Source organism: Vulpes lagopus, chromosome 14 (assembly GCF_018345385.1).
Source record: "Vulpes lagopus strain Blue_001 chromosome 14, ASM1834538v1, whole genome shotgun sequence".
NCBI classification, from domain to species: Eukaryota; Metazoa; Chordata; class Mammalia; order Carnivora; family Canidae; genus Vulpes; species Vulpes lagopus.
The window spans coordinates 29,023,717-29,050,292 of NC_054837.1; the positions used below are offsets into that span (position 1 = coordinate 29,023,717).

Here is a 26,576-nt window from a genome sequence, read left to right on the forward strand (position 1 = left end):
ATAAAATATTAAAAAAAAAAAAGAAGAAGAAGAAGAAGAAGAACCCACATGGAGAGATGCCTGCTTCTCCAAGGTTAGCTCTCCACTGTCCACCCAAAGCCACACTCCAACTCTCCCAACACCTAGATGTGTGTCTGTCCATAGCGCAGGGGGCGCTGGGGCTGGAAAGAATCCCAGGTGCCCAATGACTTCTGTGACTACATAACTCCGGCCCCTCAGTTTTCACTGGTTGGCAACAAAATGGGAAAAACGGAGATGGCACAGATTTTTCATAAACTCAGAACTGTCAGATTTAAAGAACTGTCCTTTATTCTGAAATCATGTACTTCCAACTTTTTTAGCGTCATCTTCCATTTGTGAAAATCAGCAATAGTAGATGCCAGGGTGTTTTTGTTTTGCTTTGTTTTTGATTAACACCCGTCTTTAGCAAAACTACAAGTTTATAACTACAAGCTCCCATTTTTCTTTTTTTAAATTTCATTGGTCCCTGCAGAAATCAATGCCTGGGAACCATACGTACCCCGTCCCCCTGAGAAGGTAACAAATTTTAACTGTCCACTTTTCCATTTCCTGAACAGGCTGGCATCTCACTCACAACCCTTAGGGCCAGGAGTCTTTGCTGGGGTCTCACTCAGCCCACTAGCTGCAGTTCAAATCCTCCTCCTGCCTTCAGCAGATAGTCACACCCCTGCTGGAGCTCCAATGTTGCTTCGCAAGACCCTTCCCAACTTGCTAAGTCACCAAAATGAACACCCCTCCCATCCCAGACTAAAGGAAAGCAATGAGCCACCTCCCCCCTCTGCAAAAAGGCCCGAAAGAAGAAGGTCTGTCCTCCCAGGGAGGTTAGGAGGCCTGCACTCAGGGGGGCCAGGTTGGGAGGGATCTAAGGGTTCCACAGTTCAGCCCCACCCCACTCGTTGTAGAGATAGGATAGTTGAGGCACAGACAGGGGAAGAGACCAGCCCAAGGTCACAATGAGCATCAGCAGCAAAGCCAAGAGCATTATCGAGTTCCCTTGCATCTACCATGGCCAATCTTCCAACACCTAATGAGTGGCTTGAACACACTCGAGAAGGGTACCACTTCCTTCCCGAGCTTCTGTGCCACATCTGCCAGGGTACGTACCATAAATGCTGCCCACCAACTACAAACCATTCTGTCCTACATAGGAGTCCTTCCTCTCAAGTCTGAGGATGGACCTGGAGCCATGGCAACAAAGTCACCCCCACTACACCCTGCCACTTCCAAATCCCCAATTTCCCTAATATCGAAATCTCTACTTTCTGCCCAACTTTCTAGAAGAGTACAAGTGTGCAGGCCTCATCCCCTCAGTGGAAGATGCTACCATAGTGCTTCATGTCCAGACCCAAGGCCAGCTTCCAACTCAACTCTCAGAAACCTAAGTGTGACCAGCTTCTCCATCCAATAAATCTTAGTTGCTTCAAAGGATACTCGTAAGGTTCAAGCCCACACTCAGTGGCAAATTCCCTGCAGGCTCCTTGGCACAGCCTTATATATAGCCTCTACTTATATACACCCAGTGACAGGGAGCTCACTACCTAGCAGAGCAGAGTCATTCCAACACCGCATGGCTGGACCTCTTCTTCTAAGAGACAACCTTTCAACTAGCTGACTGCTGTTCTCATACACCTGCTTTGCTTCTCTGGGTAAAATCCACTCAATTCCTCCTTCAAATTCATCTCACCTGATGTGACTTCCAGACTCCTATCTCCAGGTCAACTTACTCTCCAAAGTATAATAACCAAAAGGAACACAACCTGCTCTATGTGACCTGACCCCCTTCCTCTCAACAGTGGGACTGTCACCTTCCTCATCTTGGGGAAAATGTTACTGTTAATATAGCCAAGGACTGCACTCCCTAACCCCTAGGGCATGTCATGCTCACTGGTGCCTTAGCTTGTAATTGCCCAGAAGTCCTCGGTCCATCACCAAATACCTGTAGGCATGTAGTTCTTCATTCACTCAGTCCTCACTACCACCCTGGGAAGTCTCACTCCCATTTTACAGACATGAAAACTGAGGCACAGAGAGGTAAAGTCATTTCTAGGAAGTCACAGCTTGTAAGCACCAGAGCTAAAATTCAAACTAAGGCCATGTAGTCTGGCTCCAGGGCTGGTGCTCTTAACAACTGCCCTCTACTATACTTGTAGCCTTGATTTCTTTTTCTCTTTTCTTCTTAATTTTTTGGGGGTAGGGGAAGGAGGGAATCCAAATGTAAGAGCTGACATTGACCTTAACTACACTTCACCTTGATCCGCAGAAGGGAGGCTGCCATGTTGGGCCCTTTCCAAAAGGTATATTCCCTTCTGCCCATTTCCTAGGCTTTCAGGCACCCCTGTAAAGCCCCTCACCCTGGGGTCTGCCCTTCCCCAGAACCTCCCTGGGACTGCCATTACCATACACTGCACTTCCTTGGGTAAAACAACCCAATTCCTCCTTCAAGAGGGTGAACCCAGACCCCTCCCCAAAGTACCACCGTCATCCCCTCACACAGAAATCTCCACAGGAAGTCCTGGGAAAGCCATTCATGCTTCCCTGAGGGAGGCCCTGGGCTTTTTCCCAGGAGTGAATTCTAGCCAACGGGCAGGGAGACACAGGTGAGATGTGAAAGGGACAGTCTCCTCTCAGGGACTGCCACTGGCCACCAGGCCCACAGAACCCCATCACTTGGCCCAAAACTGTGGCTGAGGCCACAGGGATGCAGGAGCCTTCACCCGGTGTCTGGGAGAGCCAAGGGCCGGGGGAGAGCCCAGCACCACTCTTGCCGAAACCTACCGGAAGGGATGAAAAACGTGTAGCCCTGTTTCAGCTCAATTCTTTGGCATCGCTCCACGCGGTCTCCCAGGAAGATGTCACTCTGTTTGCCTGACAGCACCCACTCCTCGTACAGTGCCAAATTGTGCAGGGTTGGAGGAATCAGCCAAAAGATCTTGGGAGGAAAAGGAGGCAATGAGCTGAAGATCTGGGCCAAAGTCCTGGATTTCTTTCAGGCTGTGCACAACCCAAGGAGACAGCCCCACCGGCCTAGGAGCGGGGAGGATAGGGGACCACCTCCAGGACTGGGCCCAAAGGGTCTCTGGGATGGTGAGGAGGGGGTGCCGCCCTTCTGGGTCACACCTGCCTGCCTTTAAGGAATCTCCATTCCCGCTGAAACGCCAGGGTGGGTACAGTTCCTGGACTCTGTGGAACATTCTTTCTCCTGAGCCACAGGCTTGTTGGAGAGGTAAGGGAAGGAAAAGAAGGGAATTTCCTAAGTTATATGATAAAATGGTCCAATAAATAAACCCAGACTGTGCTCACTCTGGAGAAGGAGGAAAAACATCTGGAACCAAGCAGAATGACTTCCTACCCAGAATTTCTTCCAACACGTTTGGTTAAAACAAACATACACATAGACCCAGGCAAGGAAGGAGGCAAGCGTATACTCAAGGAGCATCCCAACAGCCGTATGGAGTGCACGCAGAAGCAAACACAGCAGGAGCATCCTGGACGCACACACCACCTCCTCTCTCCGGGAGACGTCTGTGCCTCATATAAAATGTTCCTGGAGGCAGGTAGTGCCAGCAACTAGACTTTTCAGTTAAGCAGTCTCTGGGCTGAGACACCACAGCAGGCAAAATGAATACTGGGAGTTCTTGGGAACCAGAACTGGAGTTCTAATCTGGCCTAAGGTGCTTAGAACACTAGACTGGCTAAGCAGGTGTGTGAAGGGTAACTGGATGTGATGCAAAGGAGTTGACCTTGATCCTTCTCTCCAGGAGAAGACAGAGAGTGAGGAGGTGGCCCTGAAACTGCTCACAGGGTAGGAGCTGGTTGGGCGTGGGGCAGGGAAAAGAGGGGCATGGAGCGAGCCCCTCCATGAAGAAATAGCCAGGGTTGGACAAAAGTCTAAGAGACTCAGCTCAACTCACCTTCCCACCCCGGAAAACATGGTACCAAACGGAAGTGCCTCCAAAGTCGATGTGGAAGTCAGTGAAACAGCCTTTCACGCTCATCAGACAGTACCTGTGGCACAGAAGCAGGGGAGCAGAAAAAAAACAGTTCAGTGCCTGAATCACAGGAGGTGAGCCAAAAGCTTCAGAGATGCTTGACCAGCTGCCTTTTTATAAATGCTAACACTGGGGAATTTCCTTTCCTTTCCTTTTCTTTTTTTTTCTTTTCTTTTTAAACCCAATTCTAATCGGAGTTCCCCTCAGGGGAAGCCCCTGTGATCAGATGACGAATCTCAAGCACTGGCCACCTGCCCCCAAGGCTGGGGGAGGCATTTTGGTTTTCAGGTTCCCAGGAGAGAGCTGGCAACCCACAGGCCACTGGGTTTATCCCTCACAGGCAGCTTCTACTCTTGCCCCACCCCCACTCCCACCCCAGCGAGACAGGCTTCCTTTCTGCTCCTTCTCAGCTCCTGTACCTGCCAGTTCTCCCAAGATGCCAGCCCCCCCACCCCCCCCACCCCCCGTGCAGCAGCTGGGCCCCCGGAATTCCACTGTAAACCACCTGCATAGCTTGCCAATCACCAGTCCTCATCCATCTCTTCATTCATTCAATAAGCATTTACTGAGAGCCAACCAATGGTCCAGCCCAGAGCTAGGTACGGCACCTAGAGAAATGCCTAAGGATGCATCAGACCCCTGCCCTTCAGGATGGGACATTCTTAATAGAGCACCGCACAGGAAAAGCTAATCGGCAAGACAAACTGCAACTGCCTGAGAAGTGAGCAGTGCAGCTCAAAAGGACAGGGGTACCAGCCACGTAAGATCATAGTATACAATTCCCTGGATATGAATCGTCCAGAGTAAGCAAACCTACAGAGACAGAAGGTAGATTCGCAGTGGCCAAAGCCTGAGGCTGGGGGTGGAGGGTGAGGATGGGGAATGACTGCTAGTGGGTACAGGGTTTCATTTTGGGGAGATAAAAATGTTCTGAATTTGACTGTGAATGCACAACTCTATGAACACACTGAACCACCGAATTGTACACTTTAAATGAATGAACGGTATGGGAATTCCATCTCCATATAGCTGCTAAGAAAAAAGTGAAGGGATTAAGAGGAGACACTTGGGGGTGGGGTGGTGGACAGGCAGAGGGGAGAACCCAACCCTCAGAGGCTTGGGTGGAGGAGGTGCATTCAGGAGACAGAACCTGCCAGCAGCCCCCCTTCTGAGCTCTAGCAACAGCCAGATAACCCACCCCTCCTTACAGGAACTCACCAGTCTGGTCCCCCCTCCCCTGACGTTCTGCCCTCCTAGGGGTGGGCAGAGCTTAAGGGGAGGTGGGGCAGTGGGGGTGGAGAGGGCAGGCTTCCAAGTCCAGGCCTGGCAGCCAGCAATGCCGGGGGGCCCCCTCTTTCCCTCCCACCCCTTCCCACAAGAGCCACCAGCAGCACGGAGGGGGCAGCAACCCCACGGCTCATGCTCATGCACCTTCGCACCTCCGGAGGCCCACACACACATGCTTACCCCACTGACCTCTTTTCCCCGCTGCACTTTGCTTTTCCATGGTTTGGGGAAGAGGGGAGGAACAGAACGGGGCAGGGACAGACAGGGAGGAGCCAGCAGCAAGCCCCAGTGGAGATAATGGGGGTGGTGGGGCTGAGCTGGTTAGGAGGCTGGTGGGCTCCAGGTGCCCCCTCCCTCTTAGCTGCCTTTTGCACCTCACATTCAGGTGGACCCGGGGCTCGGCAGTATGCAGGCAGCGTGCCCAGCGTCCCTCCTCCGGATAGGCTGGAAGGAGCCTTAACCATGTGTCTGCAGGAGGCTGACAAATCAGAAGGCCTTCCCCCACATCAGAGCCCCGCTGCCTAGCAACCCCATCGGAGGGGTGTAGTTGACAGCACAGGACGCAGCCCTGTCACGAAGACAGGCGCGGGCTGCGGGCTGCGGGGCTGCGGGGCTGCGGGGCTGCGGGGCTGCGGGGCTGGCGCTGGGGTTGTTAGAGTCCCGGCTTGGGCTCCCGCTCTGCACCCTCCGCCCCCACCCAGCACGCGCACACGGGTCCCTACTCTGAAGACCAGAGTGACCCTCTTCTCTCCAAGGAACTGGGAGTGGGGAGTAGGGGGTGAAACCCTAACCCACCCCACCCCCACGGACCAACCGGCCTCCTCTCCAAGCACCACTTCAAAATATTAGTCCTCATTTTTCCTAAAACCACCTCTTCCTCTGGATTCTTTTTTCTTTTCTTTTTTTAATCTAACCTTGGTTTCCACCCCCTTCAGGCCTCAGCAGAAAACAACCTAGGGAAAACAATTTAAGTGTTTGTGGGGTGGAGCGAGATGTGCCTCCCTCGGTCTGCAGCTGGGTAACCACCCGGGCCCAGAGCGGAGCATGGCTCTTGGGCCCAAGGGCGACCCGGCCCCACGTATGCACCAACCCCCAACCTCCTGCCCCCAGCCCCAATTCCCGCCGCCCCCCCCCCCCACACACACACACACACACGCATGGACGTAATCACTGGGAGCTGCGGCAGCTACGTGCAAGGAAAGTTCTCCAAGTTGTGTTTGCTTCCCATCTGCCCTCCCAAGTCGCCCTCCAGCATCCTGCGAGGCCCTCTGGAGCGCGGGGTGCCACTTCCAGCCCCGCCTCTCCTAGGGAGGCCCCTCCCCCGTGTCCCTCACTTCCTGGCCGCCGGGCTCCGCCGCCCCTCCCGCGGGGCAAATGCAGGCGTCCGCGGCCGGGCCGGGCCGGGGTGGCTGTGACAGGGCGGCTTTGTCCGGGGCCCCTGCAGCCGCCACCCGCCCCGCGCTCATTCCGGGTCTCCCCCCTCACTCCTGCTCCCGCTCGCTCTGGCGTGACGCCTTTGCACTGACCTCTACAGCTTCCTCTTCCAAAGCACACCGCAGTCACATGGGCGCCCCGGCTCCGTGCCACGGCCGCTAAGCTCAGCTCTCCCCACCGGGCAGCCAGCCTGGCTTCCGCCCGGCTGCCCCTGGCCCGGAAAGCCGCGCCCCTCCACACCCCCCACCCACCGCCCCGGCGGCTTCCGTGCAGGAGCGCACCCTCCAAGTTGGGGGATGAGAATCAGGCGCCCCCGAACTAAGCCTCTGGGGGGTCCTGCCTCCCGAGGCCCGCGCTGGCCGGGGAGGAGCGTGGTAGGAGGGGGCGCTGCACCTGCAGCACCAACTTTGGGGCGCTGCCTGGGATCCGGGAAGCGGGGCGACCCCACCTCGCCCCTTTCCCTCCAACTTAGCGAGAACTCCCCCGGCGCCTGGGGCAAAGGTCTTGGCGGGGTCGGGGGGCCTGGGGCCAGCTGGCACCGGGCGCCTGCTGAAGGCGCGCGCACACTGCACACTTACACGCAGCCCCGGGAGGACACAAAGAGCCGCTCCGCGACGCGGGCTGCGCAGCCCGCGGGCGGGAGGTGACCCACACCCCGCCCCGGCGCGCCCCGGAGGAGCGGGGGCTCCCGGGCAGCCCGGGCCCCGCGGGGCGCAGCGCAGGGACGCCCGCCCGGCCCCGCCCGGCGCGCCCGCGGTTACCCTCGGCGGCGGCGGCGGCAGCGCGGCCCCCGGGCGTCCCCTCCGGCAGCGCAGGACCGACGCGCGCCCAGCGCAGGCGACCGCGGCCGATCCCCCTCCACGGCGCCGCCAGGCCCGGCCGGCCGAGGACCGTGCAGCCCGCTCGCTCTTGCTTCCTTCCTCGGGGCGCCGGGCGCAGCCTGCGCTCATCCCCGCGCTGAAACTGAACACCCGCGCGGCGCGGCGGCCGCCAGGAAGGAGGAGGGAGGCCGCGGCGGCGACAGGGAAGCTCCCGGCCAGGCCAGCGCCAGGGGACGCCGCCGCCGCCCACGGCCGCCCCCTCGCCCGGGCCGGGTGGGGGCCCGGGGCAGCCCTGCCCGCAGGCGCCCAGGAACACCGGCGCCCCCGTTTCCAGAGGGCGTGGGCGCCGTCCTGCCACTGGAGAGGACCACCCGGCAAAAGCCACCTTGATGTGTCCATGGGGCAAGGCTACAGGGAGTGTCAGACCCGAGGTATGGCAGTCCAGGGACCAGGGACGCTGCTCCAGCCCTAAAAAGACCATCATCTGTGTGACCTTGGGCAACTTACTTCCCGTCCCTGAGCCGGGTTTCTCATCCTAATGGCAGGGAGGTGACTTAAGTTCAACTCTGCGTTCTAAGATGCTCCTTTGCGGCCCCTTCCCCTGCCTGGCCCTCAGCAGCTGTGTGACCCTACATCACAGAGTTACTGTGGGAATTCATTGAGATACGTACGTATTAACACAGTACCTGGCACTGTGATACTGCGATTATTTAATACAATTTTCACCACCCTCTGAGTTCACTCCCAGGATTGTCCCCATTTACAGATGAGAAAGCAGAGGCTCGGAGGTCATGACTCACCAAGGTCACTACCTTAGTGATGGTGCTTACCCAAGCAGCCTGGCTCAGAGGTTATCAGCCCTTCTCCCAGGTCTACCAGGCAGATCCCAAGACTCTTTTAGAGAAGCAAGGTCTGCAGGTTGCAGTCAAACTCAACCACTGACTTCCCGCTGCAGGAGACGGTTCAGCTCAAATCAGTAGTCCCACCCTCCAGGGCGTGCTCCCCAGGGCCATAGCCCTCCTCCCATTCTGTCCCCACACCATTCCCCTAAACCCCAAGGGAGCAGAAGACAGTGGTATAGACTCTGAAATCCAGCTTCTTCATTCTTTACCAAAACCCGTCCACTGGGGCTATCCACAAATATTAACCAATGGGCTCTGATTATCAAGTGCTAATAATAAAAGCCATTAAATGCATAATATCTAGTTTGACCTTTAAAACAACCCTGTAATCCCCATTTTAGGGAAGTGAATGTTGATGTCATTTCAAGGTGGTCAATGCCCCGGGCCAGGGCGCTGCTTCCCAGGGTCATTACAGGATGGCCAATGGCCTGCTATGAGATTGCACACTGTGAACTTTTTGGAACTGGTTGATTCTTTTCACCATAGTATATTCTCCCTATTTACAAGAAAAAAAGTGTAATTACAAGAAACATCTCCCATCTTGGATTCGAGCACCAGCCATTCGATGGGTGTTCTTAAGCAAGCTTTTTAAAGCTTTTTTTTTTTTTTTTTCTTAAGAAAGAAAGAAAGAGGAGAGGAAGAGGGGAAAAACAGAATCTTAAGCAGGTTCCACGCTCAGCATAGAGCCTAAACCCTGGCTCCATCTTACAACCTAAGCCAAAATGAAGAGTCGAGTGCTTAACCCACTGAGCCACCTAGGAGCTCCTTGAGCAAAGTATTTGACACAAAACATAGTCAGAGTTAAATGAGCTAAGAGAAGGCCCTGACAGCTGGACTGAGTCATCCCCATGGGAAAATTATTACTTTTTTGGACACAAGTGCCTCAGCTCAAGCCCCAGCAAGGATCACATCAGATTAATCTGTGTTAGGTATAGCACCCAGCAATACAGCCCTATATTTATTCTGATCAACTGTTTGACATTAGACTAAATCTTTCCCCCTCCTCGAACTCAGCATCCCCATTTGTTGAGTTAGTCAGGGGCCTCAAACTGGTGGCCCTCATGGGTCAAACTAGACCCTAAATGTGCATGGTTTGGCCAGCACTGGATTTTTTTTTTTCCCAAAAGAAGAATTTTTTAAGTTATCCACAGCCATGCCAGCCCCCATCTTATACTCAATGGCTACACCTGTTCCCTGCATTGAAGCACTACTGCATGAACTTCAGTTTCATGTCTATAAGATGAAGGTAGTTAACACCCACTTCCAGTACCGTTGAGATATACGCGCTAAGTGTCTAACACAGTGTCTGTGTCTATACATGGCAGCACAGAAAAGGCTGGCTTTCTTTGTTCCTCTTGTAAAGCTAAAGAGGTAGAGAGGAAAAGCCAGGAATCCAGAGGCCTGGGGTGTGATGCCTGGCCCACAGCTCCATCCCTGTGTGACTGCCACAGCCTCTCTAGGTCCGTGTCCCAGTGTGATATTACACAGGGATGATCATCTCTAGTACCAGCAAACATGGTTGAGGAGAGCTGAAAGTAAATGAGGGTTGTCGAGATAAAAGCCCAATGCAGGAGCACCCGGGAGGCAGTCGGTTAAGTGTCTGCCTTCAGCTCAAGTCATGATCTCAGGGTCCTGGGATTGAGCTCCACATGGGGGAGGGGGGCGTCCTTGCTCAGCAGGGAGCCTGCTTCTCCCTCTCCCTTTGCCTCCCCCCCCCCTCCTGCTCATGCTTGTTCCCTCTCACTTTCTCAAAAAAAAAATGAAAATAAAAAGCTTTAAAAAAAGCCCAATGCAAATATGAGGGAGAATAGATTGAAAAGCCAAGGATTCTGATGATAGTTGGAGACCTTGTGTCTACAGGAGACCACACAGACAAACATCTTGTCCTACCCACATCTCACATCACTATAGGCTCCATTTCCCTACAGCGTGGTTGGGAGGTGAGGCAAGGATGACAGGATCCCCACTTTGTAGAAGGGGAAACTGAGTCCTTGAGATGAAAGATTTCCCATGGCCACCAGAGACTGCCTGGGGCAGCCTTGTAACTTGCTCATCCCAGCACCTATTTTCATCCTGTCTGGGTTTCAGCTTCACTTCACACCCTCCAATTTTTTCTCAGTTCTTCCTGCCACCCTCAGAAAGTACAGGGAGAAAAATGCAGTTGACTCCCAATTATTTGGAGGCCAAAGGTATGGTATATACGGGGTACCCTTCCTTTCTCTGTTTGTCAGTCACAGTCTGCCTCCATTAAGCTATAAATTTCATTTCTGCAAGCAGCATGTAAGGACAGAAAAGACTTGCTAATTTCCTTCTGGAGTGCAGTATAATACCCAGTGGTCCTAAGTGAGAGAGGTATGCCCCTGTCACAGACCTAGGAGATTATGAAGGCTTTAAAACATGTTCAGAGCAGCCCGGGTGGCTCAGCAGTTTAGCACCATCTTCAGCCCAGAGCATGATCCTGGAGACCCGGGATCGAGTCCCATGTCAGGCTCCTTGCATGGAACCTGCTTCTCCCTCTGCCTGTGTCTCTGCCTCTCTCTCTCTGTGTGTCTCTCATGAATAAATAAAATCTTTAAAAAAAATGTCCAAAGTCTTTGAAACTCCCCCCTTTCAGAAATAGAGCCAAATTCCCCTCCCCTTGAGTGTGGGCTAGACATAGGACCTCACTTTTAATTAAAAGAATATGGTTGGGCAGCCCCGGTGGCTCAGCAGTTTAGCGCCTGCCTGCCTTTGTCCCAGGGCCTGATCCTAGAGTCCTGGGATCGAGTCCCACATCGGGCTCCCTGCATAGAGCCTGCTTCTCCCTCTGCCTCTCTCTCTCTTTTTCTCCCTCTCTCTCTCTCTCTCTCTCTCTCTCTCTCCCTCTCCCTCTCTCTCTCTCTCATGAATAAGTAAATGAAATCTTTAAAAAAAAAAAAAAAAGACTATGGCAGAAGCAAACAGCATGTGACTTTCAAATATGGGTCATAATAGGCACTGTGGCTTCTTCTTTGCTGTCCATTTGTGGGGTTGGAAAGAGATGGGAATACCGGCTGCCATGTCACAAGGACATTCAAGCAGCCCTATGGAGAGGCCCAAATGGTGAAGAACTAAGCCCTCTTGCCAACAGCCATATGAGCGCACCAACTTGCAAGTGCGCCCTCCAGCCCCAGTTAAGCCTTCGGGTGACTACAGCCGAGGCTTAAGTCTTGAGACAAGCTCATGAGCAACTCTGAGCCAGGTAACCCATTTCCAGATTCCTGACCTACAGAAACCGTTTGCCGCTTTAGGCTGCTAAGATTTCTTTTTTAAGCTACAAAGTTTTAGGGTAATGTTATGTGTCAATAAACAATGAGTACAGGGGTACTCCTAAATAGCTGTCACTGTTTGTCACACGTTCCACCAACTGAGTCAGCCAGCGCCCCTCTTTATCTTGCTTTATATTTCCTCCTTGACACTTATCATCTCCTTAATTATATGATTCACGTGTTTGCTTGCCCATTTTTCCCCACCTGAACATAAGTCCTCTGAACATGGGGACTTCGCTTTATTCACTGTAGCCTACCAACTACTTAGAATAGGGTCTTACATTTGTGGGCACTCAGTAAAGGCAGCAACAGATAATGAATACACTAATACACCTTTACACCTTTTCTCTCCTACAAAGTTACAGCTACTCCCTGACAAATGCCAGCACCCTTCACCTTAAGTATCTCAGCCAAAACCCACTAAAATTCCGAACTCCCTCGCCATGATCAAACTACACAAATCCTGGAGCCAGGGCAAAGGCAGTAATGGGCCTGTAACACTCCTCTCTTCCTTCCTGCAAACCTGAATGCAGGTGGCCTGTCAGCGTGGAAGCTCTGACTTCTAGAAACAGTGTCATTTTAATTAAATTCCACAGAACCATTCTATGGTCCCAGAGGACTTCATCATTTTTTACCTCGCTGATTAACTGGCATTCTTTTCAGCCAAACCAACGGACTACTTCCAAGGTGACAACTTCCTTCCTAACAAGGTTCAAATCCTATAACAAGTTCCCACAGCCACTGACAGGGTTTGTAAATATATCTGCCATACAATCCAACTATAATGTTTTGAAGACCTGTCGTTGTAGAAAATTGTATGTAAGCCTTTTTTTGGTAATTAGATAGGATTCTTGATGTATTAATAGAATTAAACTATTTAGAGGAATTTCTTTCTTTCTTTCTTTCTTTCTTTCTTTCTTTCTTTCTTTCTTTCTTTCTTTCTTTCTTTTTTAATAAATTTCAATAAAGTGAAGAATAGGGCAGCCCGGGTGGCTCAGCGGTTTAGTGTCGCTTTCAGCCCAGGGTCTGATCCTGGAGATCCGGGATCGAGTCCCACGTCAGGCTCCCTGCATGGAGCCTGCTTCTCCCTCTGCCTGTGTCTCTGCGCCTCTGTGTGTGTGTGTGTGTGTCTCTGTGCCTCTCATGGATAAATAAATAAAATCTTTAAAAATAAAAAATAAAGTGAAGAATATACCAAATATATCTAAAGGAGGCAAAGTAATTGAAATCTATGTCCCCCAGTGTGATCTATTTTACCTTCCTAGATGCATGTACCATTTGTCCTCTGCTCCCTCCTACTCCATCATTTGCTCTCATAGAGATTATCCACTGGTTTCTCCCATCACTCTACTCCCAGCTCCTTCAATCCACACAGCAGCAGAACTTGCAGAAAGCAAATCTGAACACATCCCTCTCTGCTTAAAATCTCTCAGAGAGGGAGGCCTGGGTGGCTCAGTCACTTGAGCAACCGACTCTTGATTTCAGCTCTGATCGTGTGATCTCAGGGTCCTGGGATTGAGTCCTGTGTCAGGCTCCGTACTCAGCAGGAAGTCTGCTAGAGATTCTCTTCCTCTTTCTCCTTCTGCCCTTCCTCCCATCGCATTCTCTCTCTCTCTGAAATAAATAAAGCTTTAAAAAAAAATCTCATAGGGCAGCCCAGGTGGCTCAGCAGTTTAGTGTTGCTTTCAGCCCAGGGTCTGATCCTGGAGACCCGGGATCGAGTCCCACGTCAGGCTCCCTGCATGGAGACTGCTTCTCCCTCTGCCTGTGTCTCTGCACCTCTGTGTGTGTGTGTGTGTGTGTCATGAATAAATGAATAAAATCTTTAAAATAAATAAATAAATCTCATAGAGGTTTCTGACTGCTCTTAGGAGAAACACAGCCCCCTCACTATGGCATGTCGGTCCCTGACCAGCCCGGCCCACCCACCACCCTGCATCCACTGCCCACCTCCTGCTCTGCTCTAACCTCACTTGCCTTCCTTCCGTAGGTCTATCTGTCCCCTTCTCCCCGCCCTTCTGAACCATGCCACCTGGCTCTCTGCACGCAGCCAGGAAAGCTCTTCCCAGGCCTCTTCTCCTAAGTAACCCCTTTCTCTTCAGACCCCATCTTGGGGACACCTGCCCTACAACCTTAAGTACCCTGGTACGGGCTCCTGTAGCACCCTGGATCTCTGCTCTGTTGCTTCAACACAGCTGCAAAGTTGCCATTTGTTTATCTGATTGGTGGATGAATGTCTGTCTTCAGAGAGACTGAAACCTCTGTCGTCAGGGCAGGGAACTCATCTGGTTTCCTCCTCACTATATGTCCAGTGCTCAGCACCAATCAGATGTTTAATACATACGCTGAATCAATCAATCAATCAATCACCCAATCAATCAATGAAAGCTGTGATCTGCCCCTAATATCTGAGTCCCACACTCTTTTCCCCAGCTTTCCCCTCATGATTCCTTAAAAGCCCTTGGCACTTCACTCCCCTCACCTCTCCCCCATCCTTCCCTATCCCTTCCTTCATCCCTCCCATCTCCTCTATCCTTTAAAGCCTAAGTCCAGGGGCAGCCCGGGTGGCTCAGCGGTTTAGCGCCACCTTCAGCCCAGGATATGATCCTGGAGACCTGGGATCAAGTCCCGCATCCCTGTGGGAACCTGCTTCTCCCTCTGCCTATGTCTCTGCCTCTCTCTCTGGGTCTCTCATGAATAAATAAATAAAATCTTTAAAAATAAAATAAAGCCTAAGTCCAATGTTCCCTCCAAGAAGAATTCCCAATGCCACCAGCCAAAAAGGATTCCTCCTCTCCCTGTTCCCCTCCGGGGTCTGTTTCCCTCTACCTAGGCTGAGACTTACACCTTATCCCCAGTGTTTTAGGACACGATTTCCAGAGGGTTAAGGTTCTTGGTCTTGTTCATCTTTTCCTTCCCCAACTCAGGGGCTTCAGAAATTTTGTTGCAATCCAATGGGAAAGAAACTGAAAACCCTCCCACCCTCCCCACTTTGAGCCCATTACTTGTGTTTGATGTAGCCCTGATCCAAGGGATGTAAGGAGCTTCAGCTTCAAGGGGAGGAAAAATGCCTGAGAAATAATTAAAGAAAGAGAGAGCTTGAAAGCACAGCGTTGAGAAACCCAGGGCCAGCACGCTGGCCTCCCTTACAAAGCCTGGCACTGAGTCTGCATTCACTCTGCCCTGAATGAAGGGTGGATTGAATGAAAAGCTCACAGCCTTCAAGCTCCTGGGGGCACTCCTGGCAGCAGGGCTGAGCAGAGGAGAGATGCTAATGGATTTGGAGCTGTCAGGGCCAACTCTTCTAGGAAGCCCAGAGCAGCAGTCCTGCCTGGGACAGTCAGCATCTCCTTCCCGTTTTGTAGATGGAAACACAGACGGCCTGAGTTGGTGAGAGCCCGAAGGTAGCCCCAAGGGTCCCCAGGGTCCGTTATTAAAATTCTAGAAAGTGAAGGGGATCATAGGTGCCTCTGTTCACATTAAACAACTGGTCTCAGGACTTACTGGTCCATGTGTAGTGAAGTCCCTGCAATTAGATGCAGCCACCTTCCCAGCCCAGAGCCAACCTGCCACGTGGAGACATCGTCTAAGGAGTGTTTGATGAGTAAGCAGCCCTTGGGCTTATTTGGGAAAAGTCCCGGGTCTCAACAGCAAGGAGCAAAAGAACACCAGACCCCTCCCCAGCCCTTGGCAAAAGCAAAACGTCCATGATGAGCGGGTCTCTCGGAAGATGCTCACTCCCAGGACGTTCTGTCACTTGGTGGGAGTAGATACAGGTATAACAAGCACACACATGCACACAGAGATGGTCCCCACTATTCTTCCTCCCTCCTCAATCACATGCCCCTAGGAAGAGCTGGCAGGGAGGCCAAAGGACCATCTGGATGGGGAATGCAGAGCAGAGCCCCTGGGATCCAAGAAAGCAAGATGCCAGCCTGCTCATGCCAAGGACCCCAATCCTTTGAGTCCCAGCAGCACCCCACAGGGCTGCGAGACACCCTCCCACCCCGACCCCTGCCCACCCAGCTCCCACCACTAGCCAGGCAGTCTTACTTCTTCACTTTCGGGTATTTCATCTCCGCAATGGCATTCGTGGCTTCTGTCTGCTTCTCCTTCAGATGCTGTGGCCACATGTTGTCCACCCAGTCCACCAGGTCTACCTGAAAGCCAGCCCATCGTCAGCACTTGCTGTCTTGGGGTGCCCTTCCATTGGGTTCTCTCACCATCCCTCATTCTCCCCACACTCTTCCTGCCCTTTGCTGGGGCTGGCACAGGCTGGCCTGGAGCCTAGGCAGCAGGAGAAGAAGGGTGAGGAGAGGAGGTAGAAAGTATCAGGGAGGAGACCGAGACCAGGGGCCTACCACAGTCGGACGCTTGACCAGGTGCTCCAGCTTGGTGTGGCTGAACTCAAGGCTGATGACATTGTACAGCTTGTCCCGCTGAGCCTCCGGGGTCTCATAGTACCGCACAAACTGGGACATGCTCATCTCCGTGCCCTTCTGGGTGTTCACATCCATCACATCCACCAGCCGCCGGCTACCTAGGGGCAGAATCCACACACTGATGGCTCCTGGGTGACCCAGGATCCTGATCCCACTTGGGATCCCCATAAACAAAACCTGCCTCACCCGTATGCCACATCTGCTCTATTACCTCGTCTCACTGGTTTTCTTTACCGAATCTCTCTCCATCTGCTCCCCTCCACCACCACAGCCTCTACGCTGGTCCAGTCCAGCCTTACTACTCTCCAAGACGACCTCCAGAACTTCCTAAGGGATCCCCAGACTACCCCCTCCTATACAACCTCCATGCTGCCAGCGTGAGATTTCTAAAACAGAGACCTGACCATGGGCACTCCTCTCTTTGCTTCAAACCTTCAATGCTCCCCACTGCCTAGCAAAAATTCTCTTGGCATGGCACTCAAGGCTTTCTGTTTATATGAAGTACTAGAACAGTGCTTATTTCCACAGAAAATTAGCTGTTTGGTAGTCTCCCTCCCTAATTTGTGAGGCCAGAGAAAATTACTTGGGCTTCTCTGAACTTCTGTGTCTTCATCCTGCCATCTCCTTTCATAGGCTAGTTGTGAGGATTAAATCAGACAATGGTCACAGATCAAGTCAGATGATGCTCAAGAACTCCTTGGCACAGCGTCTGGTGCATAAATGCATGGATCCCCCATTACTCCCTGGCACTAATCACAATTCACAAAGTTTGTCTCTTTTGCAGTCTTTCTTCCCTACTATTCTGTAATTGTCTCCAGGGCATAAGTCCTGTCTGTCTTGTTCACTACTTTATCCCCAGTATCTACACAGAGCTGAGCATATAGTGGGAGCTCAGTAACATATAGATGGAACAAATAAATGATGAATGTTGGCTGTCCTGTACAATATGTGACATATGACTTCTCATATGAACAACCACTGAACTAAAAGGAGTGAGCTGCAATACTCTGGTTTCTCTTCAGATCGCATAAATCTTTCGCTTTTTACTAAAAGGAGTGAGCTGCCTGGCACCCCCTGCTTCCCAGAGAGAAGGAGACAAGCTCAGGACTGGGAGACAGGAGTGTTTAATGCTAGTCCTGCGACTACCAGCAAGTAACAAAGCTTCAGGGTGGGGTGCCTGCGAGGCTCAGTCAGTTGGGTGTCTGACTCTTGATTTCGGCTCAGATTATGATCTCAGGGTCATGAGATCAAGCCCCACTTCAGACTCTATGCTGGGCATGGAGCCTGCTTAAGATTCTCTCTCTCCCTCTTCCTTTGCCCCTTCCCTCTCACCTCACTCTCTTTCTCTCTCCAAAAAAAAAAAAAACCAAACAAGGTTTTAAGGAAATCACAACCCTTCAAGGGGACTCTGCTTCCCCATCCCTAAGATGGGAATAATCAAGGCCCCAGAACTTCAGACACTGTAGAAGGAACAACCAAGGTTCAATGGAAGTGCTGTGGCAGGGGAGAAGACAGACACAGAGCAGACTGCCACATTCATGGTGCTTTATGATGAAAGTTGGCACCTCCTGTCTGTCAGGACACAAAATAAGCATCACAACTGGAATGAGAAGCCTGCCATCTGGTAAGGAAATACCTCAATTCCCCATTAGCTCAATGACAAATATTTGGTCCATGGAAACTTAGAAATGTGGAAACCAAGGGCGCCTGGCTGGCTCAGTTGGTTAAGCATCCAACTCTTGTTCTTAGCTCAGGTCTTAATCTCAGGGTCGTGAGTAAAAGCCCCAAGTTGGGCTCCATACTGGGCATGAAGCATACTTTAAAAAAAAAAGAAAAAGAAATGGACAAACCAGAAGAAAGAAAGAAAATAGCCAGAGCAGGTGATCACCTTGTTCAAAGCTATTCCAATAACAAAGAGCAAACAAGCAAGCAGGGGCCAGCAAATGATGGCCCATGGGCAAATCTGGCCCACTGCCGGTTTTTGTCTGGCCCATGAGCTACAGATGATTTTTATGTTTTTAAGTGGTAGAGGATGGGGAAAAATGATATGAAAATTATACAAAGCTCGAATTTCTGGACCCATATATAAAAATTGTATTTGCACCAGCCACACTCTGGTTCATAGGTCTCTGGCTGCTTCCATGCTACACCAACTAAGCTGAGTAGCTGGCAGAGAGTGAATGGCCGGCAAAGCCCAAAATACTTACTCTCTAATCTTTACGGAAAAAAATTTGCCAACCCTTGAAACTGACAAAATCCTCATGGAACTTACATGCTGATGTGAGTAATATTCCCATCTGGTTCAGTGCTACATACCCAGCTCTGTGCATAGAGCCTGCCCTATAATAGGCCCATGGTCAATATTTGTTGAATAAATACACAGTGCCTTTCATGTAGCAGGAACTGAATAATAAAAGTAACCCTTTGTGCACATAGGAGAACTTGGGCGTTACTATCTTTCAGATTCATTATCTAATTTTTACAACCACCCCAGAAGTGAGGTAGGACTGTCCCTGTCTTATAAATGAAGAATCCAGTGCCTAGAGGTGACAAGATCAGCTCAAGTCCTCCAGAATATACTCTACCAATAAGAATAGTTAACATTTACAGAGCACAGGCAAGCTCTCTACACAGGTTATCTTAAGTTAATTGTGGTTCTGTGAGGTAGAACTTCACTTATACCCATTTGATGGATGAGAAACTTGAGGCTTGGACCTAAAATGTCCAGTGTATGAGTAGTAGAACTAGAACTTGAAGCCAATTCAATATAATCCACAGCCCAGGTTCCTATCCTCGCACTCCTGCCCCTGCCCAATGCAATACTGAATCTAGATCACACGTGAAAAAGGATCCTTCCTTCAGTGACCACCTAGATCCTGGGAAGATGCAGAAAAACAGCTGTTTTTGAGTCAGGAGTGCAGATCCACCAGGGGGCATCCCTGAACTTTGCTGGAAATTTTGGCCTGCTCTGGACAGGGCTGGCTCCTTCCTAAACAGGGCTTCTGGAACAGGTGGGCTCTGCTCAGCTTTTCTGGGAAGCCTAATTGGCAGAGAACCTGCTATGAGATGGGGGAGGTGAGAGGGGGAGGTGAAAGAGAACAAGCCCCCAAACCCTCGCCCCTCTCCAGCCAGACTCCGGCCTCCCGCCTCCCTCTGCCTCTCCTCCCTAACCTTGCACAAGGTCACGTCTGCAAAGCTGCCAGCAGAAGGACTGCTGGGCAGGTAGATGGGAATCACAGCGTCAGAAGCTCAGCAACTCAGCTCTGACAACTGCACGACTAAGCTAAGTCTTTATGGTTCAAATGCCAGCTGGGTCTCAGGCTGCTTAGCTTCTCTGAGTATCAGTTTCCCCATCTGTGACATGGAGACAAAAATGGTAGTTATTAGCCCATGGGGTTGATCTGAGCCTTAAATGAGATCATGCACATGAAACACTTCCATAAAGTGCCAGCAGGTAGGTCATGTTACCGAATTGGCCAATTTCATCTACAATTACAGGTGGAGAAAGTGAAGTCATAGAAAGTCAGAGCCACTTAAATCTCTGCCGGCAAGTCCAATGGACTGACTACTTCAGATCCTAAAACATAATAAGGATGGCTAATGGGGGGGGAGGAGTGTCTTATGGCAGGGGGGTAATAAAAATGTCCTAAAATTGATTGTGGCAATGTTTGCACAACTCTGTGGACAGATGAAAAACCACTGATTCAGACATTTTAAACAGTTGAATTACATGGTATATGAATTATATCTCGATGAAGATGTCATTAAACACAAAAACTCAGGGCAACCTTCTTGGGTTGCCCTTCTTTGGGGGCTTTGTACAATACTCAATAAACCTCGCTTTGCTGTCCACCACTCTGCCTGGTCTACTTGTCATCTTTTGAAGTGGCATGACCAAGAACCACGGGCACTGAAAGAGAAGAAACTGTAACATCCTCAACATTTTTCCCCTGCTTTCCCCATATTCTTAAAAAGACTCACTTCCTCTCATCCATTCCTTCTATCCTCCCTCTCCTACTTTAAAGCCTAGTCAGGGGCAGCGTGGCTCAGCGGTTTAGCGCCACTTCAGCTCAGTATGATCTGAGACCTGGGATCGAGCCCGCATATCCCTGTGGAACCTGCTTCTCCCTCTGCCTATGTCTCTGCCTCTCTCTCTGGGTCTCTCATGAATAAATAAATAAAATCTTTAAAATAAAATAAAGCCTAAGTCCAATGTTCCCTCCAAGAAGAATTCCAATGCCACCAGCCAAAAAGGATTCCTCCTCTCCCTGTTCCCCTCCGGGGTCTGTTTCCCTCTACCTAGGCTGAGACTTACACCTTATCCCCAGTGTTTTAGGACACGATTTCCAGAGGGTTAAGGTTCTTGGTCTTGTTCATCTTTTCCTTCCCCAACTCAGGGGCTTCAGAAATTTTGTTGCAATCCAATGGGAAAGAAACTGAAAACCCTCCCACCCTCCCCACTTTGAGCCCATTACTTGTGTTTGATGTAGCCCTGATCCAAGGGATGTAAGGAGCTTCAGCTTCAAGGGGAGGAAAAATGCCTGAGAAATAATTAAAGAAAGAGAGAGCTTGAAAGCACAGCGTTGAGAAACCCAGGGCCAGCACGCTGGCCTCCCTTACAAAGCCTGGCACTGAGTCTGCATTCACTCTGCCCTGAATGAAGGGTGGATTGAATGAAAAGCTCACAGCCTTCAAGCTCCTGGGGGCACTCCTGGCAGCAGGGCTGAGCAGAGGAGAGATGCTAATGGATTTGGAGCTGCCAGGGCCAACTCTTCTAGGAAGCCCAGAGCAGCAGTCCTGCCTGGGACAGTCAGCATCTCCTTCCCATTTTGTAGATGGAAACACAGACGGCCTGAGTTGGTGAGAGCCCAAAGGTAGCCCCAAGGGTCCCCAGGGTCCGTTATTAAAATTCTAGAAAGTGAAGGGGATCATAGGTGCCTCTGTTCACATTAAACAACTGGTCTCAGGACTTACTGGTCCATGTGTAGTGAAGTCCCTGCAATTAGATGCAGCCACCTTCCCAGCCCAGAGCCAACCTGCCACGTGGAGACATCGTCTAAGGAGTGTTTGATGAGTAAGTAGCCCTTGGGCTTATTTGGGAAAAGTCCCGGGTCTCAACAGCAAGGAGCAAAAGAACACCAGACCCCTCCCCAGCCCTTGGCAAAAGCAAAACGTCCATGATGAGCGGGTCTCTCGGAAGATGCTCACTCCCAGGACGTTCTGTCACTTGGTGGGAGTAGATACAGGTATAACAAGCACACACATGCACACAGAGATGGTCCCCACTATTCTTCCTCCCTCCTCAATCACATGCCCCTAGGAAGAGCTGGCAGGGAGGCCAAAGGACCATCTGGATGGGGAATGCAAAGCAGAGCCCCTGGGATCCAAGAAAGCAAGATGCCAGCCTGCTCATGCCAAGGACCCCAATCCTTTGAGTCCCAGCAGCACCCCACAGGGCTGCGAGACACCCTCCCACCCCGACCCCTGCCCACCCAGCTCCCACCACTAGCCAGGCAGTCTTACTTCTTCACTTTCGGGTATTTCATCTCCGCAATGGCATTCGTGGCTTCTGTCTGCTTCTCCTTCAGATGCTGTGGCCACATGTTGTCCACCCAGTCCACCAGGTCTACCTGAAAGCCAGCCCATCGTCAGCACTTGCTGTCTTGGGGTGCCCTTCCATTGGGTTCTCTCACCATCCCTCATTCTCCCCAGACTCTTCCTGCCCTTTGCTGGGGCTGGCACAGGCTGGCCTGGAGCCTAGGCAGCAGGAGAAGAAGGGTGAGGAGAGGAGGTAGAAAGTATCAGGGAGGAGACCGAGACCAGGGGCCTACCACAGTCGGACGCTTGACCAGGTGCTCCAGCTTGGTGTGGCTGAACTCAAGGCTGATGACATTGTACAGCTTGTCCCGCTGAGCCTCCGGGGTCTCATAGTACCGCACAAACTGGGACATGCTCATCTCCGTGCCCTTCTGGGTGTTCACATCCATCACATCCACCAGCCGCCGGCTACCTAGGGGCAGAATCCACACACTGATGGCTCCTGGTGACCCAGGATCCTGATCCCACTTGGGATCCCCATAAACAAAACCTGCCTCACCCGTATGCCACATCTGCTCTATTACCTCGTCTCACTGGTTTTCTTTTACCGAATCTCTCTCCATCTGCTCCCCTCCACCACCACAGCCTCTACGCTGGTCCAGTCCAGCCTTACTACTCTCCAAGACGACCTCCAGAACTTCCTAAGGGATCCCCAGACTACCCCCTCCTATACAACCTCCATGCTGCCAGCGTGAGATTTCTAAAACAGAGACCTGACCATGGGCACTCCTCTCTTTGCTTCAAACCTTCAATGCTCCCCACTGCCTAGCAAAAATTCTCTTGGCATGGCACTCAAGGCTTTCTGTTTATATGAAGTACTAGAACAGTGCTTATTTCCACAGAAAATTAGCTGTTTGGTAGTCTCCCTCCCTAATTTGTGAGGCCAGAGAAAATTACTTGGGCTTCTCTGAACTTCTGTGTCTTCATCCTGCCATCTCCTTTCATAGGCTAGTTGTGAGGATTAAATCAGACAATGGTCACAGATCAAGTCAGATGATGCTCAAGAACTCCTTGGCACAGCGTCTGGTGCATAAATGCATGGATCCCCCATTACTCCCTGGCACTAATCACAATTCACAAAGTTTGTCTCTTTTGCAGTCTTTCTTCCCTACTATTCTGTAATTGTCTCCAGGGCATAAGTCCTGTCTGTCTTGTTCACTACTTTATCCCCAGTATCTACACAGAGCTGAGCATATAGTGGGAGCTCAGTAACATATAGATGGAACAAATAAATGATGAATGTTGGCTGTCCTGTACAATATGTGACATATGACTTCTCATATGAACAACCACTGAACTAAAAGGAGTGAGCTGCAATACTCTGGTTTCTCTTCAGATCGCATAAATCTTTCGCTTTTTACTAAAAGGAGTGAGCTGCCTGGCACCCCCTGCTTCCCAGAGAGAAGGAGACAAGCTCAGGACTGGGAGACAGGAGTGTTTAATGCTAGTCCTGCGACTACCAGCAAGTAACAAAGCTTCAGGGTGGGGTGCCTGCGAGGCTCAGTCAGTTGGGTGTCTGACTCTTGATTTCGGCTCAGATTATGATCTCAGGGTCATGAGATCAAGCCCCACTTCAGACTCTATGCTGGGCATGGAGCCTGCTTAAGATTCTCTCTCTCCCTCTTCCTTTGCCCCTTCCCTCTCACCTCACTCTCTTTCTCTCTCCAAAAAAACAAACAAACAAGGTTTTAAGGAAATCACAACCCTTCAAGGGGACTCTGCTTCCCCATCCCTAAGATGGGAATAATCAAGGCCCCAGAACTTCAGACACTGAAGAAGGAACAACCAAGGTTCAATGGAAGTGCTGTGGCAGGGGAGAAGACAGACACAGAGCAGACTGCCACATTCATGGTGCTTTATGATGAAAGTTGGCACCTCCTGTCTGTCAGGACACAAAATAAGCATCACAACTGGAATGAGAAGCCTGCCATCTGGTAAGGAAATACCTCAATTCCCCATTAGCTCAATGACAAATATTTGGTCCATGGAAACTTAGAAATGTGGAAACCAAGGGCGCCTGGCTGGCTCAGTTGGTTAAGCATCCAACTCTTGTTCTTAGCTCAGGTCTTAATCTCAGGGTCGTGAGTAAAAGCCCCAAGTTGGGCTCCATACTGGGCATGAAGCATACTTTAAAAAAAAAAAAGAAAAAGAAATGGACAAACCAGAAGAAAGAAAGAAAATAACCAGAGCAGGTGATCACCTTGTTCAAAGCTACTCCAAGAACAAAGAGCAAACAAGCAAGCAGGGGCCAGCAAATGATGGCCCATGGGCAAATCTGGCCCACTGACGTATTTTGTCTGGCCCATGAGCTACAGATGATTTTTATGTTTTTAAGTGGTAGAGGATGGGGAAAAATGATATGAAAATGATACAAAGCTCAAATTTCTGGACCCATATATAAAAATTGTATTAGCACCAGCCACACTCTGGTTCATAGGTCTCTGGCTGCTTCCATGCTACACCAACTAAGCTGAGTAGCTGGCAGAGAGTGAATGGCCGGCAAAGCCCAAAATACTTACTCTCTAATCTTTACGGAAAAAAATTTGCCAACCCTTGAAACTGACAAAATCCTCATGGAACTTACATGCTGATGTGAGTAATATTCCCATCTAGTTCAGTGCTATATACCCAGCTCTGTGCATAGAGCCTGCCCTATAATAGGCCCATGGTCAATATTTGTTGAATAAATACACAGTGCCTTTCATGTAGCAGGAACTGAATAATAAAAGTAACCCTTTGTGCACATAGGAGAACTTGGGCGTTACTATCTTTCAGATTCATTATCTAATTTTTACAACCACCCCAGAAGTGAGGTAGGACTGTCCCTGTCTTATAAATGAAGAATCCAGTGCCTAGAGGTGACAAGATCAGCTCAAGTCCTCCAGAATATACTCTACCAATAAGAATAGTTAACATTTACAGAGCACAGGCAAGCTCTCTACACAGGTTATCTTAAGTTAATTGTGGTTCTGTGAGGTAGAACTTCACTTATACCCATTTGATGGATGAGAAACTTGAGGCTTGGACCTAAAATGTCCAGTGTATGAGTAGTAGAACTAGAACTTGAAGCCAATTCAATATAATCCACAGCCCAGGTTCCTATCCTCGCACTCCTGCCCCTGCCCAATGCAATACTGAATCTAGATCACACGTGAAAAAGGATCCTTCCTTCAGTGACCACCTAGATCCTGGGAAGATGCAGAAAAACAGCTGTTTTTGAGTCAGGAGTGCAGATCCACCAGGGGGCATCCCTGAACTTTGCTGGAAATTTTGGCCTGCTCTGGACAGGGCTGGCTCCTTCCTAAACAGGGCTTCTGGAACAGGTGGGCTCTGCTCAGCTTTTCTGGGAAGCCTAATTGGCAGAGAACCTGCTATGAGATGGGGGAGGTGAGAGGGGGAGGTGAAAGAGAACAAGCCCCCAAACCCTCGCCCCTCTCCAGCCAGACTCCGGCCTCCCGCCTCCCTCTGCCTCTCCTCCCTAACCTTGCACAAGGTCACATCTGCAAAGCTGCCAGCAGAAGGACTGCTGGGCAGGTAGATGGGAATCACAGCGTCAGAAGCTCAGCAACTCAGCTCTGACAACTGCACGACTAAGCTAAGTCTTTATGGTTCAAATGCCAGCTGGGTCTCAGGCTGCTTAGCTTCTCTGAGTATCAGTTTCCCCATCTGTGACATGGAGACAAAAATGGTAGTTATTAGCCCATGGGGTTGATCTGAGCCTTAAATGAGATCATGCACATGAAACACTTCCATAAAGTGCCAGCAGGTAGGTCATGTTACCGAATTGGCCAATTTCATCTACAATTACAGGTGGAGAAAGTGAAGTCATAGAAAGTCAGAGCCACTTAAATCTCTGCCGGCAAGTCCAATGGACTGACTACTTCAGATCCTAAAACATAATAAGGATGGCTAATGGGGGGGGAGGAGTGTCTTATGGCAGGGGGGTAATAAAAATGTCCTAAAATTGATTGTGGCAATGTTTGCACAACTCTGTGGACAGATGAAAAACCACTGATTCAGACATTTTAAACAGTTGAATTACATGGTATATGAATTATATCTCGATGAAGATGTCATTAAACACAAAAACTCAGGGCAACCTTCTTGGGTTGCCCTTCTTTGGGGGCTTTGTACAATACTCAATAAACCTCGCTTTGCTGTCCACCACTCTGCCTGGTCTACTTGTCATCTTTTGAAGTGGCATGACCAAGAACCACGGGCACTGAAAGAGAAGAAATCCTGTAACACTCACACTGCAACATTAAATGTAGAAACTCTGCTTAATAAACCCATATACATTTAATAAATAAATACAGAAACAAACACAAAAATCAGGTACTAAATGACCAACAAAGTTGGTTTTTCTAAATGTAACTCTCTTTCGAAAGTCTCCTATTGGGAGGCCTGCGTGGCTCAGCAGTTGAGCATCTGCATTTGGCTCAGGGCGTGATCCCAGAGTCCCAGGATAGAGTCCCACACTGGGATCCCTGCAGGGAGCCTGCTTCTCCCTCTGCCTATGTCTCTCTGCCTCTCTCTGTGTCTCTCATGAATAAATAAATAAAACCTTAAAAAAAAAAGTCTCTTATCAACTGGGGATGCCTGGCTGGCTCAGTTAGTAGAAAATGTGACTCGATCTCAGTGTCATGAGTTCAAGCCCCACCTTGGGTGCAAAGTTTACTCAAAAAAAAAAAAAAGAAAAAGAAAAAAGCCCCCTATCAACTTAAAAGAAATAAATACTAAGAAATGTAAATTATATTGAATTTCTATATTGTATACCCAATGCAGTTAGTTAACT

The 26,576-nt window shown here is 50.3% G+C and overlaps 1 protein-coding gene across 12 annotated transcripts in view; it reads right to left on the bottom strand.

The window, feature by feature from the left end:
* The window catches only part of KDM2B (lysine demethylase 2B), a 124,172-nt gene that overhangs the window by 77,287 nt on the left and 20,309 nt on the right, over positions 1 to 26,576 (bottom strand). For 4 of the 12 annotated variants that reach the window (XM_041728619.1, XM_041728617.1, XM_041728618.1 and 1 more), the window contains exons 1-4: positions 16,103 to 16,280; positions 15,795 to 15,901; positions 3,933 to 4,026; positions 2,797 to 2,950 (exon numbers count right to left, since the gene is read on the bottom strand). In XM_041728619.1, coding sequence (XP_041584553.1) covers positions 2,797 to 2,950; positions 3,933 to 4,026; positions 15,795 to 15,901; positions 16,103 to 16,258 — 511 coding nt within the window. In that variant the 5' untranslated portion in view covers positions 16,259 to 16,280. Of the gene's footprint in view, positions 1 to 2,796; positions 2,951 to 3,932; positions 4,027 to 6,450; positions 6,595 to 6,631; positions 6,769 to 6,823; positions 7,382 to 7,492; positions 8,120 to 8,382; positions 8,502 to 15,794; positions 15,902 to 16,102; positions 16,281 to 21,706; positions 21,814 to 22,014; positions 22,194 to 26,576 lie in introns of those variants that run through there. The other 8 variants (XM_041728627.1, XM_041728625.1, XM_041728626.1 and 5 more) reach the window with 6 other exon arrangements.